Here is a 17,964-nt window from a genome sequence, read left to right as displayed (position 1 = left end):
GTTTCTGGAAGTCATTAAATTTTGCGATTTAAGCTACCATTTTTTAGAGGTTGAGACATTTTATTCTATTCCATTAATGATAAACAAACATTTTATCAATATATCAAATCCAATATTTCTGATATAATAAAAATCCATTTATGAAATAGGTTTCTCACAAAAGAAATCCTCTCAAAAATCTAAATATTTGTGTATTCTTTTGTATTAAAAATATGATATATTTCAAAAATCATTTCAAAGATCCTAATATTACCCAAGCTAAAAATATTAAAGAATCAATAAATAATATATAGGACCGTTGGTTACTATCCTTTATAATTTAATCCATACCTTAACAAATCTTTATTTAGTTCAAACATTATAAGATCCTCAACTATGTGAATAGTTAACACCATTAAATCACTTTCAGTAGCATCAGCTTTTTGTTGCCCATTTCGTGCGTCCTTAGTGTCAACATCCTTTGTAGTCCTTTGTGTTAATTTGCAATTGCACCTATGTACATAGCTATTACGAACACCTATTCCCATGCCCTGCGTTAATTTTCCATTAGTTTTCTCTTCCAATTCGAATTCCAAACCGAAATCGAAATCGGGCAGGCGCATCAAATGCCCCACAAATGGCAGAATGTCACCTTCCTGTCGCCGACGTTCTGTGACCATTGTGGGTCTCTTTTGCACGGCATCACGCACAAGGGTCTCAAGTGTCGAGGTAAAGTCTCCAGAAGTCCCCCCTATATGTATATACATAGTATATCCCCCAACTTGTCGCCGAAAGTGTCCCAACTCATTTGCATTTTTGGTGGCGTTGCCGCAGAGTTTTTAGATTGTTGCAATTTACAATTAGCAGCGCTTTGTTTTCCGCTCAAGTGTGCACTTGTCTCTGTGTTGGTGTTTGCCAGGGTGTGTGTGTGAGTGTGTATCTGTGTGTGCGGTTGGATGAGTGTTGTGCACACTTGGGCGAATTGTTTGTTGTTGCTTTTGTCACTGCCGCTGACAAGTTTTCCGCCAGCTTTTCCGTTTTCGCTTTTTCCGCTGCCTGCAGTTGCTTTCCCTTTATTTTCTTTTCATTTTTCGTTGACATTCTTATAAACTTGTTAATTTCCACGTTATTGCAAGTGCATGTCAAGTTTGCCAAGGCACTTAATAAATGTTCACTAATTTTAAAGGGTATATTTACGGACTTACGGATTTGTAGATCCCATGTTTAGCGTTTCCATTTAGCGTAGAAATTTACGCATCATTTGGCGTTATTAAGGTATATGTGGCATGGGTATATATTTGGCCTTTTTGTGGCCCACAAATAAATTAATTACGCGCCATTGACCCAAACAAATACACACAAAGGCCACCTGGCCCGAAGCAAATGCAAATGTGTGGGTGCCCAAGGCGGAAGTCCCTGGAAGGTGAGCCTCTCATTGTTGTTTACGATTGTATTGTTCCGGCTCCCCGTAAAAGTGTCATTATGAATAAATGGTATTCATTCATGTTATACCAATTTAATAAAACATTAGGTATGAAAATATTCTCGTTTAGGTCTAATATATATTCTGGAAAGTATTTCATAGAAACAATTAGAATCAAAAAACGATATTTTATAAGCTACATAAACCTGATTCTTATAACAAACAATGAGAAATACTAATATTGTATTTCCATCAGAAAGAGTAATATTTTGATCCATAGTTGGCGCTTTAACTAAGGGGCGCATATCAAAACTTCAAACATTTTTAACTGCCTCTGAAGTTTTGAAAGAGATTTCTTCTTGTGTAATTTGGCACAAGCACATAATATAAAAACTTTAAACCAATTATGTTAATCGAAACCTTGTCCAAAGCTTTTAGTTAATAAAGACCTTAACAAATGAATTTTCTATTACCCACTATAAAAGACCCTTGAGAAGTTTACTGGGGTTTACTTAACCATTCACCACAAGGATGATCAGCTACTTAAAGGTCCTTCTGTTGGCAGCTCTTCTGATCATCAACATAGATTTTGGCTGGTCTCAGTATCCACCCTATAGGAGTCAGTAAAGCGACAGTAAAGTGTGGATTAGTACTAGGTGTTCTAAATTTTCCAGACTGCGCCGATTCGAAAGGATACTGTGGAACAGCTCGCTCCCGTTGCAAGGAGATAGGAACTCGTGAGGAATGTAGGCCAAGGGAAAAGTGCTGTCAGAGGTAGTTCCTCCTGTTCGTACTACGTTTTGACCAAGATGCTGCCTTCTTTATCTCCTAATTAAAATAAACAAAGAAGAACGCCATAGTCGAGTACCTCGACTATCAGTCGAGTACCTCGACTATAAAGGGACCAAAGGGAAATGGAAATATACAAGCAGCAAAGCGAGATTGAAACGCGCCACCTACCGGCTGTAGACAGATTTAAGCGTTATGGGCGTTAGAGTGGGCGTGGCAATTTTTTTTTTAATCAATTGATAAGTATTGACGAGACCAATAAACTTCAGTTAAAATTTTTTATCTAGCATGAAAATTGTGGGCGCCACAGGTTTGGGCGGTTTGTGGGCGCTAAGGTGGGCGTGGCATATTCGCGTAACTAACTTGCGCTGCGTACAAGGCTACGGAATCTAAATCTGAGATCCCAATTCTCTTTCGTTGATAGTTTCCGAGATATTCACGTTCATATTTACGATTTTTTGAAGTTTGTGGACAGTTTGTGAGCGTTAAAGTGGGCGTGGCGGCTTGTGGGTGCTAGAGTGGGCGTGGCACTCTGCTGAAACAAACTTGCGCTGCGTAAGAAGCTCATGAATCTGCATGCAGGAATATCGCTAGTCCTCAGGGAGGGCAAAGAAGTAGTCTTACTGCCCGTTCGTATATCTATCACATTAAATGCTAGCCATCACTGACTGACTGTCCTATCCGTACTTCAGGATGTGGATCAGGATGGTGTCGGCCTCTGACTGTCCACTGCCACGTTATAAACTATAAATGTGTGTGTAAATGTGTTGACAAAGTGTTGCTTATGGAGCTAACAGAAGTGAAATAAAGATCGGTATCTTCTTAAATGAAGGATCCGACTCCATCGGGATCAAAACCCCTCTTTTCATCATCTAGGGGAAACAAATGATACAAGATGTCTTAAGAACATTGCAAATAAAAATGTTTTCCCAAATCCTGTAATTTTTTTAAAGAGTTATATAGACGAAATGGACAATATATATATATACGTTATATATATATATATATATTATTTTGGGTCAAAACATTTAGGTGAAGTGATAAATGGATGTTTCAAAAGCCATTACTTAAGCCTTCTGAATTACAGTTCTCTCGATCCTTAACATTATTCTTGATGAGTTGTAATATCTATGGTCAATGTGTTATGCTAAGCCGTTGTAATTGGCCCAGAAAGGTTTTAATTAATGCGCAAAGTGGATTAGACTGGGCCTAATGCCACATTTATTTCCTGTTTTAAAATCCACATCTACCTAGACTAATTAATTTAGCTAAGCTTCTAATATATAGCCCATCGGAAAATCTGAATCTTGTAGTTTCAACTATGGTTCTTTCCGACGAATCTAGTATACCCTTTTACTCTACGAGTAACAGGTATAAAAAGCTTACTTGAAGGACACTTTCTGTCAACAAATCGTTTTCCCAAAACTTACTATGTCAGGATAAGATAAGTTACCCCTTTCAAGTCTGTATTTGACGATATTGCTGTTAATTATACCCGTTACTCGTAGAGTAAAAGGGTATACTAGATTCGTCAAAAAGTATGTAACTGAAGTTTATTGGTCTCGTCGATACCTATCGATTGATCCAAAAAAACGCCCATAACGCTTAAATCTGTCTACCGCCGGTAGGTGGCGCATTTCAATCTCGCTTTGCTGCTTGCATATCTCCATTTCCCTTTGGTCCCTTTAGCTGAGTAACGGGTATCTAATAGTCGAGGTACTTGACTATGGCGTTCTTCCTTGTTTTTTAATAAAGTTACTATACAGTGGCCCACCAAATCCACATACCCATGAATTTGAGCTAAAGAAAAAATGCTGATGTTCCAAGGAAAATTCACGAATGTGCTCTAAAAGCTAATTGTACAAATACAAACATTTTTATGTTACTGTCATTAACTAATTAAATCTGTTTTGGTCTAACTTAGATTTCATCTTTTAGAGTATGTATAGACGGTTAATAATTTTCTTTAGACTAAATATTTTATGTAATCCATATCCGATTACCTAGTACCAATAAACATTTTGTGATGATCGCACCTTCACAAAAGTTGTGATGTCAACTTTTGTGAAATTTTTGTCTGTGTAACTTAACACGAGCATATAATACAGAAATTAAAAAACAAATTTGTTAATCCGAACTTTGTCCAAAGCTTTAAGCTAATAAATACCTTGGCAAATGAATTTTCTTTACCACCTGTTATAAAAGCCCCTTGAAAAGTTAAACGAGGTATACTTTCCCATTCACCACAAGGATGATAAGCTACTTGAAGGTCTTTCTGTTGCTAGCCCTTCTGATCCCCAACATAGAATCTGGCTGGTCGTATAAAAGTCAGTAAGGCGACTGCAAAGTGTGAACTGCTACAACGTATTCTAAATTTTCCAGAATGCGCCAATGGGCGGGGATACTGTCAATCAGTTCGCGCCCCTTGCAAGGAGATAGGAAGTCGTTCGGAATGTGGGCCGAAGGAAAAGTGCTGCAAGAGGAACTAAAGGAACAGTTCGTACTACGTTTTGACCAAGATGATGCTTCTTCCTTTCCTATTTAAAATAAAAAGCTTACTTAAAGGGCCTTTTCTGTTAACAGATTTTCTCCTTAAAGCTTCCTATGTCAGGATAAGTTAAATTACCCCTTTAAAGTCTGTATTTAAAAATTTTGCTGTCAACTTTTTTAATAAAGTTTGTTCAAAGAAAAGTACACAAATGTATCCGAAAAGGTTAGTTCTTTCTTTATTGTACAAATACAAAAATATTTATGTTACTGTCATTTATTTTTTCCAACATAATAGTTTTTCAGCTATAACTAATTAAAAATGTTGTGGTGTAACATAGTTTTTATCCTTAAGAGTATGTATAGGCGGTTAATCATTTTCTTAAAATAAAATTTTGTTTGTATCCAATATCAATAACAAACAAGAAAGGAAGTTAGCTTCGGCAAGCCGAAGCTTATATACCCTTGCAGCTATAATTATTGAATTTAAAAACACAAAAAATGATATTCCCAATAGTATAAGATAATATGTCAAAAAACACCGAAGCTATAATTTGTTTCATATTATTTTCCTACCAATTTTGCGATCGTTCCTATGGCAGCTATATGACATAGTCGTCCGATTTTGATAAAATTTAATTCGAAATTCAGAGCTAATTAAAAAATGTTATTTCCAAGCGTTGGAGGTTATATGTTGAAAAACACCGAAGCTATAATTTTTTTCATATTATTTTTCCACAAATTTTCCGATCGTTCCTATGGCAGCTATATGATATAGTCGTCCGATTTCGAAAAAATTTAATTCAAAATTCAAAATTATTTAAAAATTGTTATTTCCAAGCTTAGGAGTTTAAATGCTAAAAAACACCAAAGATATAATTTTTTTTCATTTTTTTGTCCGATTATTCCTATGGGAGCTATTAGATATAGTTGTCCGATCCGGCTGGTTCCGACTTATATACTACCTGCAAAAGATATAAGACTTTTGGGAAAGTTTCAGCCCGATAGCTTTAAAACTGAGAGACTAGTTTGCGTAGAAACGGACGGACAGACGGACAGACGGACAGACGGACATGGCTAGATCGACTCGTCTAGTCATGCTGATCAAGAATATATATACTTTATGGGGTCGGAAACGTCTCCTTCACTGCGTTGCAAACTTCTGACTGAAATCAATATACCCTCTGCAAGGGTATAAAAAAACACCTCTTAAAGATGTAAAAAACTAGTGACGATCGCACCTTTAACATACAAAAGTTCTGATGTCAACTTTTGTGTAATTTTTTTCTTTGTGTGCACTAGCATATAATAAAGAAATTAAAGAACAATTATGTTAGTCCAAACCTTATCCAAAGCTAATAAATACCTTGGCAAATGCATTTTCTATATCACCTGTTATAAAAGCCCCTTGAAAAGTTAAACGAGGATTACTTTACCATTCACAACAATGATGATCAGCTACTTAAAGGTCTTTCTGTTAGCAGCCCTTTTGATCCTCAACATAGATTCTGGCTGGTCTCAGTTTAGAAGTCAGTAAGGCGACTGCAAAGTGTGAACTGCTAAAACGTATTCCAAATTTTCCAGAATGCGCCGATGAGCGGGGATACTGTCAATCAGTTCGCGCCGTTTGCACGGAGATAGGACCTCGTGCGGAATGTAGGTCAAGGGAAAAGTGCTGCAGGGGGAACTGAAGGAACAGTTCGTACTACGTTTTGACCAAGATGATGCCTTCTTTCTTTCCTATTTAAAATAAAAAGCTTACTTAAAGGGCCTTTTCTGTTAACAGATTTTCTCCCCAAAACTTCCTATGTCAGGATAAGATATGTTAAGTTACCCCTTTAAAGTCTGTATTTGATAATTTTGATGTAAATTTTTTAATAAAGTTTTTATACAGTGGCCCACCAAAACTACATACCAATGAATTTGAGCTAAAGAAAAAATGCTGATGGTCCAAAGCAAATTGGTCCAATAAAACTTTGTTTATTGTACAAATACAAAACTATTTATGTTACTGTCATTTATTTATTTCAACATAATTGTTTTTCAGCTATAACTAATTAAAACTGTTGTGGTGTAACATAGTTTTTATCCTTAAAAGTATATATAGGCGGTTAATCATTTTCTTAAAATTAAATACTTTTTGTAATCCATATCTGACTATCTAGTACCAATATCAATAACAAACTAAAATACCTCTTAAAGAGGTAAAATACTAGTGACGATCGCACCTTCAACACTCAAAACTTTTGAAGTCAACTTTTGTAAGATTTTTTCTGTGTAATTTGGCACGAGCATATAATACAGAAATTAAAAAAAAAAATTATGTTAAACCAAACCTTGTCCAAAGCTTTTAGCTAATAAATACCTTGCCAAATTAATTTTCTATATCACCTGTTATAAAAGCCCCTTGAAAAAGTTAAGCGAGGTTTTCTTTACCATTCACCATAAGGATGATCAGCTACTTGAAGGTCTTTCTGTTGTTAGCCCTTCTGATCCCCAACATAGAATCTGGCTGGTCGTATAAAAGTCAGTAAGGCGACTGCAAAGTGTGAACTGCTACAGCGTATTCTAAATTTTCCAGAATGCGCCAATGGGCGGGGATACTGTCAATCAGTTCGCGCCCCTTGCAAGGAGATAGGAAGTCGTTCGGAATGTGGGCCGAAGGAAAAGTGCTGCAGGAGGAACTGAAGGAACAGTTCGTACTACGTTTTGACCAAAATGATGCCTTCTTCCTTTCCTATTTAAAATAAAAAGCTTACTTAAAGGGCCTTTTCTGTTAACAGATTTTCTCCTTAAAACTTCCTATGTCAGGATAAGATAAATTACCCCTTTAAAGTCTGTACTTGACAATTTCGCTGTAAATTTTTTTAATAAAGTTTGTCCAAAGAAAAAGACACAAACGTATCCGAAAAGGTTAGTTCTTACTTTATTGTACAAATACAAAAATATTTCTCAGCTATAACTAATTAAAACTGTTGGGGTGTAACATAGTGTTTATCCCTAAGAGTATGTATAGTCGATAATTTTCTTAAAATAAAATTTTTTTTGTATCCAATATCAATAACAAACAAAAACACCTCTTAAAGAGGTAAAAAACTAGTGATGTTTCAACTTTTGTATAATTTTTTTCTGTGTGTGCACGAGCATATAGTACAGAAATTAAAAAACAATTATGTTAATCCAAACCTTGTCCAAAGCTAATAAATACCTTGGCAAATGAATTTTCTACATCACCGGTTATAAAAGCCCCTTGAAAAGTTAAACGAGGCCTCCTTTACCATTCACCACAAGGATGATCAGCTACTTGAAGGTCTTTCTGTTAGCAGCCCTTCTGATCCTCAACATAGATTCTGGCTGGTCTCAGTATAGAAGTCAGTAAGGCGACTGCAAAGTGTGAACTGCTAAAACGTATTCTAAATTTTCCAGAATGCGCCAATGGGCAGGGATACTGTCAATCAGTTCGCGCCCCTTGCAAGGAGATAGGAAATCGTGCGGAATGTAGGCCGAGGGAAAAGTGCTGCAAGAGGGGGAGCTGAAGGAACAGTTCGTACTATGTTTTGACAAAAATTTTAACGTGAAAACCCCTTTCTTTTTCCTAAAATTTCTGTGGAAAACAACGTTTTAAGAGTCAGTATTTGACAATTCTGTTGTCAATTCATTTAATAAAGTTATTATACAGTGGTAAGTGCCTACCAAAACCACATTCCAACGAATGTGAGCCAAAGGAAAAGTAACGATGGTCCTTTGGTTCGGTTTAAATTACCTTCTTAGAAGTTTTTCTAATGACAGCTATTTTGATCATAAATATGATTTCTAAAACTATGTTCTCTTTTATTCATTAACAATTTAATTAAACAAAAGCACCTCCTAACGAGGTAAAAATCTAGTGACGATCGCACCTTCAGCAAGAAAAAGTTCTGATATCAACTTTTGTGACGAAAATGTATTATACAATCTTTTAAACAAATACAATTTTTTAATTTTTTAACATTCAAAGTCGTACAGCTAAACCCAAGCACATTGAATAGCAGCGTGACGATTGTAAGAAATAAAAAAATTGTACTTATTTCGTCACTACGTGGACTGACGTCCACGGTGATTACGTGTATATCACTAATATCAAAAACTTCCTTGGGCCAAAGTGATTTTCTTAACCCAGACTAATCCATTTAGAATAGGTGTTAATATAAAAGCCACCATGGGAAATCTTAATGAACTAGTTAACGACAATGTCCAGCTTCTTTTGGGTCTTACTGGTGGCAGTTCTTCTGACGCCGATCGCTAGTCCTCAGAAAAGGCAGCGGCAAAAATGGCGTGTTACTGCACGTTCGTATATTATCTATCTTATTAAATGCTAGCCATCACTGACATAGTCCTATCCGTACTTCAGAATGTGGATCAGGATGGTGTTTGCCTGTGACTTTCAACTACCACCGTATAGACCGCATAAATGTTGGGAATAAAATTCCGTAGGCTCTTTGTGTTCCAATGAAGGATCCTCGCGACTCCATCGGGATCAAAGCCCCTCCTTTCACCATCTAGGTGAAACAAATGATACAAGATGTCTTAAGAACACTGAAAATAAAAATCTTTCCAAAATCCTGTAATTTTTTTTAAAGAGTTATATAGACAAAATGGTTTATATATATATATGTATATATATGTAACGAGGTAAAAATCTAGTGACGAATTTCTTAACCCAGACTAATCCATTTAGAATAGGTGTTAATATAAAAGTCACCATGGGAAGTCTTATTGAACTAGTTAACGACAATGTCCAGCTTCTTTTGGGTCTTTCTGGTGGCAGTTCTTTTGACGCCGATCGCTAGTCCTCAGAGAAGGCAGCGGCAAAAAAGGAGTCTTACTGCACGTTCGTATATTATCTATCTTATTAATTGCTAGCCATCACTGACATATAGTCCAATCCGTACTTCAGGATGTGGATCAGGATGGTGTTTGCCTGTGACTTACCACTGCCACCGTATAGACAATAAATGTTGGGACCCGAGGACAAAGTGTTGCTTATGGAGCCAAAAAGAGTGGAATACAATTCAGTAGGCTCTTTTTGTTCCAATGAAGGACCCTCGCGATTCCATCTGGATCAAAGCCCCTCCTTTCACCATCTAGGTGCAACAAATAATACAAGATGTCTTAAGAACACTAAAAATAAAAATGTTTTCCCACATCCTGTAATTTTTTTAAAGAGTTATATAGACAAAATGGATTATATATACATATATATGTAACGATGTAAAAATCTAGTGACGATCGCACCATCAGTGCACAAAAGTTCTGATATCCACTTTAGTGACGAAAATGTATTATACGATCTAGTAACAAATAAAATGTCTTTATTTTTTTAACATTCGCCACGCTTTATCAAAGTCGTACAGCTAAACCCAAGTACATTGAATAGCAGCGTGCCTAGTGTAAAAAAATTAGGTAATTGTATTTATTTCGTCACTACGTGGACTGATTACATGTAACTCACCTATATCAAAAACTTCCTTGGTCCAAATTGATTTCATACACCCAGACTAATCCATTTAGAATAGGTCTTAATATAAAAGCCACCATGGGAAGTCTTCCTGAACTAGTTAACGACAATGTCCAGTTCTGTCCAGTTCTTTTGGGTCTTTCTGGTGGCAGTTCTTCTGACTGCAATCGCTAGTCCTCAGGAGGGGAAAAGAAGTCATCTTACTGCACGTTCGTATATTATCTATCACATTAAATGCTAGCCATCACTAACATAGTCCTATCCGTACTTCAGGATGTGGATCAGGATGGTGTCGGCCTCTGACTGTCCACTGCCACGTTATAAACTATAAATGTGTGGACCCGTTGACAAAGTGTTGCTTATGGAGCCAAAGAAGGAGAAAATATCCGTTTGAACTTCAATGAAGGATCCTCGCGACTCCATCGGGATCAAAACCCCTCGTCTAGGTGAAACAAATGATACAAGATGTCTTAAGAACATTGCAAATAAAATTTTTTTCCCAAATCCTGTAATTTTTTTAAAGAGTTATAGACGAAATGGACTATATATATGTATATATATACGTTTTTGGGCTAAGATCGATCAATTTTGGGTCAAAAAGGCTTAGGAATGATACAGATAGATTTAGGTTAAGTGATAAATGGATGCTTCAAAAGCCATTACTTAAGCCTTCTGAATTACAGTTCTCTCAATCCTTAACATTATTCTTGATGAGTTTTAATATCTATGGTCAATGTGTTTTGCTAAGCCGTTGTAATTGGGCCAGAAAGGTTTTAATTAATGCGCAAAATGGATTAGACTGGGCCTAATGCCACATTTATTTCCTGTTTTGAAATCCACAGCTACCTAGACTAATTAATTTAGCTAAGCTCTTAGTATATAGCCCATCGGAAAGTCTGAATCTTGTAGTTTCAGCTATGGTTCGATTCTTAACGGTTTTTTTCCTGGCAGCTCTTCTGGCCGCGATGTTTAACACTGCATTTGGGTATCGGGAAAAAAGAAATGTGGGCGAACGTACGTAAACGATACTTTCCTTTATATACATATGAACATACATGGGCTTATTAATAATTTAGGATGCAGAGCAGGATGGTGTGTATCAAGGACTAATTCTTGTCAAAATACTGGGGCGTATTGTTCAAACCCACGTGAAAAATGTTGCAAATTTCCTGGATGGAAAAGACCTGGAGGATAATGATGTGTGTGGAAAAGGACGGCGTGCAACTAGATTAACACTTGTAATAATATATTTAATTGTTCTATAAATTAAAATGAAAGTGTTTACAAATTAACATTTGCATTTTAATACAAATTTGATTTATAAACACAAAATCTGGACCGCCACAGCCTTTTAATATTTGTAAGCGTTAGAATCCAAAGATCTCTACGTTCATACGGACAGACAGTTGTGATCCTGAACAAAAATATATATAACTTATAAATGTTTCCTTATATACATTTCAACGAATAAAACGGGTATATACATTTTATTTTATTGTTTAATATTTAAGAGTATAACTGCAGGTTTCGGACGGCCAAAAAAAATATGGCCATGGAAAACCGTATATTAACTCTGGAACCAAGCTTTAAGCCAATTTGAGCAAAAGAAAATACAATAGTCACGGCACTCAGTATAAAAGAACCCCAAACAAGTCAGTCAGTTCAAGTTCTTAGGCAAAATAAACGAAGATAAACGATCGAAAATGAAGATCCTAGCTAAAGAAATGTTCATAAAATGTATAGAAAGATAGAACGGGCAAAGATACGTATATAGTATTTTGGGTCGAAATGGCTTAAACATGATACAGATGGTTTTACGTGATGTGATAAATGGATTAGCCTGGATTTTAAATTCCATCCCCTTTAGAAACTACAGTTACAGCAACTCAGTCCCAGACTAATCAATTAAGCTTAGCTCTTAATATAAAAACGACAGGTAAAAGTCGAATTGAAGTAGTTACAATCATGATCAGCTTCTCTTGGGTCCTTCTGCTGGCAGCTCTCCTGGCTGCCACCTTTAATCCTTCGTTTGGGGATCGACAAAAAAGGACAATTGGTGCACGTACGTACATCCATTCTGGTTTTTCAATACCTCACCCCCAACTGACATTGTTCTATCAATGTTTTAGGATGCGGAGAAGGATGGTGTGTTACTAGGACTAATCCTTGTAATAATACTTTTGATTATTGTTCAAACCGCAATGAAAAATGTTGCCTATTCCCCGGATGGACCACATTCCAGGGTAATTAGGGTTGAGGATGGCTTATAACTAGGACTAAAACTTGTCAAAATTTGTTTGATTAATGTTTAAACCGAAATATATAACATTTCATGTTCCTGGATGCCATCCAATCCATTTGTTTTTGTGGCGGACTCCCGGGGGCTTATATTTTTTAAAAGCCATTACTTAAGCTTTCCTAATTACAGTTTTCTTGATCGTTAATGTTATTCTCGATGAGTTACAACATCTATGATCAATGTGTTTTGCTAAGCTGTTCTAATTGGGCCAGAAAGGTTTTAAGTAGTGCGCTATATGGATTAGACTGGGTCTTAATGCCACATTAATTTTCTGTTGTAAAATCCACAGCACCCTAGACTAATCAATTTAGCCTAGCTCTTAATATATATCCCATAGGATAGTCTGCATCTTTTAGTTACAACTATGGTCCGCTTTCTATCTGTGTTTTTACTGGCAACTCTGCTGGCTGCAATGTTTAACACTGCATATGGGAATCGGGAAAGAAGAACTTTGGGTGAACGTACGTAAACGATACCTTCTTATATAAATGTGAACGTACATGGACTTGTTAATAATTTAGGATGCGGAGCAGGATGGTGTGTAACAAGGAATAACCCTTGTCAAAATACTGGTGTGCGTTGCTCAAACCCACGTGAAAAATGTTGCAAATTTCCTGGATGGAAAAGACCTGGAGGATAGTCCTGTACGAAAAAAGATGGTGTTTAACTAGGACAAGCACTTGTCACAATATATTTGATTTTTCTTCAAATTGAAATAAAAGTGTTAAACAATTTTCATGACCAAAATATTTGCATATTAATTACAACTTTATTCATTCATTTTTGGTTAGAATCCAATAATTCTGTTTCCTAAACAAAAATAGGTATACCTTATAGGGTTGCAAACGTTTCCTTATATGCTTTTTAAAGAATGGAACGGGTATATCAATTTTATCTTATTGTTCAATATTTGAATGTCTCACTGCATATTCAAAACGTGGCCAAAGAAAAGAAGGCCATGGTAAAACAATTTGAGCCCAAGAAAATACTATTGTCACGGCACTGAGTATAAAAGAGCCCCAAACAAATCAGTCAGTTAAAGTTCTTGGGCAAATTAAACAAAGATGATCGGGTACTTGAAGATCTTCCTTATGGCAGCTCTCCTGTCACTGATCTTTGGTCCTAGCTTTGGACTAGTTCGTTAGTACAAACATTCGTTAGTATCCTGTAATCCCTCTAAAAGTAGGAAAATGTTGTCGCGTAAGACTCTAGAAGTTTGAAGTTTATACTAGAGAGATGGAATAATGTTCATAAAATGTATAAAAGGATAGAATATTATTTGCTCTTGCCAAATATTTCAACAGTTGACTGAAATTTTCTTACTTGTTATACATGAACTGGGGTGGCTTTACACATATGACAATAGTTTACGTGGCCTTTCAAAAACCCTTTGCCATATGGTAATTAACCATCGAAGGGTGTATTGTAAGTCATCAGCTTGTTAAATTTCAGACCAATCGAAAATTGTAGTATTTTTAGAATTTCGGGATGATAGTTTTAATACTCCTATAATACCTACAGACTGAATCTATCTTGTTCTAAAAGGAAAGCTGCATTTCTCGTAATTATTTTAAGTTTTTTCTGCGATAACAACCTGCCTCAAGTTATTAGCTTTAATTTTATGATTACACGGTCAAAATTAATTATTTATGCCACCAAGTATATAGCTTTTAAGAAAAAGCACTTCAAGAACTAGAAGTATTGAACGAAGATGGTCAGCAGCTTGAGAGTAATTTTGGTGGCAGCCTTACTGTGTCTGATTTTTAGTACCAGCGATGGGAAGCGTAAGCTCTTGCACTTTAATATTGGGAACTTGCAATATAATCGATTTACATTTTAGGATGCGGAGGAGAAGGATATTGTGTCCCACAGTACTACGTATGTCAGGTGATAGATGGTTTCTGTAGCCTAATTGAAAAATGCTGCAGGAAACCCAGAGAAGGGTGGAAAGGGACACGATTGGGAGACAGTGGGTGGGTACAGTTAGGATGAGGAGAGGTTTCGCCCTAAGCCGAATAGTTCCCCCACCAAAACTAAATTACATTACAAGTGTATAAAAAATGTCATTGACGTGTAATATAGTTTATTTTTCCTATAACGAAATATATCAGGAGGGGAAAGTCAATAATATCTATAATACGTTTAAATAATTCGTTCCAAATATAAATCGATTAATTTTAAAACATCTACCTAATTCATACGAAGTGGGACTTCATTTTTATCATTTTATAAAAAATCTAAAAAAATAGGTAAGCCACATCACCATTAAGGTAAATGTTTTAAAAATAATCGATTTATAATTGAAACATATAATTAAACAGAAAATACATTTTGTGAAATCAGTAATTCCATGGTAGTCCGAGGCAATTGAAATTATTATGCCCCAACTTATTCAAGCTTCTTAAGATAACAAAATGCAATCATATCAGCCGTTGCATAAGATGAGGATGGTTATCTTCTCAAAGACCTTTCTTTTGGTATCTTTGCTGTCCATGATATGTTATTCCAGCGCATATAACCATTGTGAGTGTATATCTTTTCATTTAAGAGTCCATCTCAAAAAGTGTTTTTAAATGCTTTAGGGCCTTGTACGATAGCTGGACGCTGCTATACCGTCAATAGACCTTTCGGACGTTTCAAACAGACAAGGTGTGTTCCCTGCACAATGCCCGAATGAGTTATTATTACGCTTTTTAGTTAAATGTTTACAATTTAAATAAAATTGAAAAAATGAGAGAAGCCATAAATGTGTACCACATTTTATGCGTCACCAATGTCAGCGACCTTAAATTTTAAATGATCACCTTATGCCTTAAAAATATAAAAGCGTTGAATGGTTTCTAACTTCCAGAAACTTTCTGTCAAAAAGGCCTATATTATATAGATTTTGATCCGTAATTTCAGTATTTTGTTATAGGTAGTATTTGAAAATAGGTTTCCGTAGACAATGGTATACAAAGTTTCTTGTTGGATTGATTACCATAATAATTGTTGCAAAAATAATGAGGTTATACATTACAGCTCAGGCTTTTTTTTTTAAAAATTTAGTTATGCATTTTAAAGCAAAGCCATTTTACAAGCTACTCAATATATCACAAGAGTTATTTGTCTGAGCTAAGATGGTGAAGTATTTCATATTTCTTACGATGCAAATCCTGGTCGGTTTCCTTGGTCTTTGTTCTGCCTATCGCTACAAACGTTAGTAATTTTCTTTTAACTTACAACATAATCAAAAATTGTTAAAAATTTAAGGATGTGGAGCTGGACTTTGCGTGCCATCGGATATCAAATGTTATTCTCCAGTATCATCGATTTTCTGTACTAAACTACAAAAATGTTGCTATTTTGGAATATCAAAAAGGTCCGGAAGGGAGGGAAAGCACTAAACTTTCGTCGTTTTTCTATTTTTAACTACTTTGTATACGTTTCAACTGAAACGAATCAATTTTTAATGGCTTTATTTAAATATACAAAATTCAAGTACGTCCTGAATCAGTTTCATTTACAAAAATGTCAATCCACTTCAGTTTCTTCCTGATCTTAGCTATTTTAGCTATTATAAACTTTGGAGAATCTTTTCGCTTAAGACGTTTGTATATTATTGTCCTTATAATCAAATGTCTTGCTAGTTAATATATATTTAAAGGCTGTGACGATGGACTTTGTTTGCCAAAATACGTGTCTTGCAAAAAAAAGATTAGAACAGAAACAGAAATTTGTAAGAAAAGTGAAAGATGCTGTAACAATACATAAACATATAAGCCAAGCATCGTGACTCACTAAAAAATCACGATCATACAAAAAGTATTCCTTTCAGAGAAACTTGCGCTGAATTTTTTTGATAATATAAAATATACCTATCAGTATAAAAGACCATTATTTTGATTCTCCCAAAAATAAAATAGTTTTATACCTAACAACAGAGAGCTCATTTTAGGACAAATATACAGTGGTCGGCATAAGTATTTTGACAAAATAAAAGTTAAGTATACTCATAACTTGAATTTACTTCTTGTAAACTATAGGCATCAATGGAAAGGTAATTTCAATGCCGTTTGAATGATACAATACATTTCTTTACCCATTCAGTACTTATTGAAAAGGCCGAATTTGTGTAAATCAACTTTGAAGTTAAAAAAAAAAACTTTTTTCCTCGTCTTGAAAACTTAAATTTTTTGATGCAAAAAGTTTCTTCAAACAAAAATAATAGTAACTGCAAAAAGAATTTTTCAAAAATCATTTTTCTTATATTTTTTATGAATTTTTGAAAATGCTTAAAAACAGGCATTTGAGCCATATTTTTGTCTTTTTCATACAAATTTTTTCCGACATTGTCACCTTCAAAAATTCATAAAAAATATAAGAAAAATGATTTTTGAAAAATTCTTTTTGCAGTTACTATTATTTTTGTTTGAAGAAACTTTTTGCATCAAAAAATTTAAGTTTTCAAGACGAGGAAAAAAGTTTTTTTTTTTAACTTCAAAGTTGATTTACACAAATTCGGCCTTTTCAATAAGTACTGAATGGGTAAAGAAATGTATTGTATCATTCAAACGGCATTGAAATTACCTTTCCATTGATGCCTATAGTTTACAAGAAGTAAATTCAAGTTATGAGTATACTTAACTTTTATTTTGTCAAAATACATATGCCGACCAGTGTATCTCTTACTGACATCCGAAGATTTACAAATTCTCCATGCATAACACATTTAAGTAAGAAGAATCATTTTTTGTAATTAACCAAGTACTAAAGAGTAGAAGCCACTACTATATTCATATTTATTAGAATGAGGCACATTTTTGTAATTTAAATAAAAAATACATGGATCATGACCGATAGCAAAGTTCTAAGTTTGTTTTTCAAAAAATTGCTAAGTTCAGAAGCAAAAATATTTGAAATTCGGCAAGTAAAACTTTAACTGATCCACAAACTGCAAACAAAAACCCACTTCATGTAGACGAAAATAGTATATGCAAACAGACGGGGGAACTCAAATACGTATGAGTGCAAGGATACAACCCGAAATGGAGCCCACATTATGAATACACACTCACAACTGAATGTTTTTTTTGCCATGTCAAAGGAAACCCTTTTTTTTTGCCTTTGTGTACATATTTTTGCACATTCTGTGCTGACCAACATGCCACAGGGCCGCCCCGCAAAACGTATCTTAAATATCACGCATACGCAGGGGGAGCCGGACATTACGTATACGCAACGTTCGCTCGAATGAAATTAAGACCTTGCCAAGGGTGGCGGTTGGGAACCGAAAGTAATTTTACACTTCACCAAAGCGGAATGTTGCCAACAGAAAAGAGCCCCAAAAGGAAAAGTCGTGGAAAGCGGATACGTGAGAGGAAACTGAGGCAATCGGCAAAAACAGGATGACGCCCATTGATGCCCCATGATGGCCGATGATGATGGCAAAGTGCTTTAATTGAAAACAAAACGTATTTCATGAAAATGAATAGCAATTCGATTTTAGCG

At 35.3% G+C, this 17,964-nt stretch overlaps 4 protein-coding genes across 11 annotated transcripts in view; all 4 read left to right on the top strand.

Annotated features, from left to right (window-relative positions):
* LOC119551966 (protein kinase C, brain isozyme) overlaps positions 1-17,964 on the top strand; it is a 35,235-nt gene that overhangs the window by 13,558 nt on the left and 3,713 nt on the right. For 2 of the 8 annotated variants that reach the window (XM_037861675.1, XM_037861673.1), the window contains one exon: positions 597-708. The exons of the other annotated variants lie outside the window; for them this stretch is intronic. In XM_037861675.1, coding sequence (XP_037717603.1) covers positions 597-708 — 112 coding nt within the window. The remainder of the gene's footprint in view (positions 1-596; positions 709-17,964) is intronic. 8 annotated transcript variants of the gene reach the window in all.
* Positions 4,367-4,882, top strand: LOC119551970. Its single transcript, XM_037861678.1, has 2 exons — positions 4,367-4,518; positions 4,574-4,882. Exons 1-2 carry the CDS (start codon positions 4,443-4,445, stop codon positions 4,678-4,680), a joined length of 183 nt encoding a protein of 60 aa, XP_037717606.1. The 5' UTR covers positions 4,367-4,442; the 3' UTR covers positions 4,681-4,882.
* LOC119551969 lies at positions 6,059-6,445 on the top strand. Its single transcript, XM_037861677.1, has 2 exons — positions 6,059-6,207; positions 6,263-6,445. Exons 1-2 carry the CDS (start codon positions 6,126-6,128, stop codon positions 6,367-6,369), a joined length of 189 nt encoding a protein of 62 aa, XP_037717605.1. The 5' UTR covers positions 6,059-6,125; the 3' UTR covers positions 6,370-6,445.
* Positions 14,149-15,957, top strand: LOC119551967. The gene is made up of 4 exons (XM_037861676.1): positions 14,149-14,258; positions 14,315-14,997; positions 15,057-15,672; positions 15,727-15,957. The coding sequence occupies exons 2-3, from the start codon at positions 14,889-14,891 to the stop codon at positions 15,149-15,151; spliced, it is 204 nt and encodes a 67-aa protein (XP_037717604.1). The 5' UTR covers positions 14,149-14,258; positions 14,315-14,888; the 3' UTR covers positions 15,152-15,672; positions 15,727-15,957.

The sequence above is a fragment of the Drosophila subpulchrella genome, chromosome 2R (genome assembly GCF_014743375.2).
Source record: "Drosophila subpulchrella strain 33 F10 #4 breed RU33 chromosome 2R, RU_Dsub_v1.1 Primary Assembly, whole genome shotgun sequence".
NCBI lineage: Eukaryota > Metazoa > Arthropoda > Insecta > Diptera > Drosophilidae > Drosophila > Drosophila subpulchrella.
Note: the sequence above shows the minus strand (reverse complement) of the source record. Positions and strands in the feature narration are given on the sequence as shown.

Excerpts from the sequence above, each read along its gene's own strand:
- LOC119551970 (XM_037861678.1), top strand. The coding sequence starts at position 4,443 with ATGATAAGCTACTTGAAGGTCTTTCTGTTGCTAGCCCTTCTGATCCCC. Across the intron at positions 4,519-4,573 it reads ATCTGGCTGGTCGTATAAAA|AATGCGCCAATGGGCGGGGA; the intron begins GTCAGTAAGGCG and ends TAAATTTTCCAG.
- LOC119551969 (XM_037861677.1), top strand. The coding sequence starts at position 6,126 with ATGATGATCAGCTACTTAAAGGTCTTTCTGTTAGCAGCCCTTTTGATC. Across the intron at positions 6,208-6,262 it reads TGGCTGGTCTCAGTTTAGAA|AATGCGCCGATGAGCGGGGA; the intron begins GTCAGTAAGGCG and ends CAAATTTTCCAG.
- LOC119551967 (XM_037861676.1), top strand. The coding sequence starts at position 14,889 with ATGCAATCATATCAGCCGTTGCATAAGATGAGGATGGTTATCTTCTCA. Across the intron at positions 14,998-15,056 it reads TTCCAGCGCATATAACCATT|GGCCTTGTACGATAGCTGGA; the intron begins GTGAGTGTATAT and ends TAAATGCTTTAG.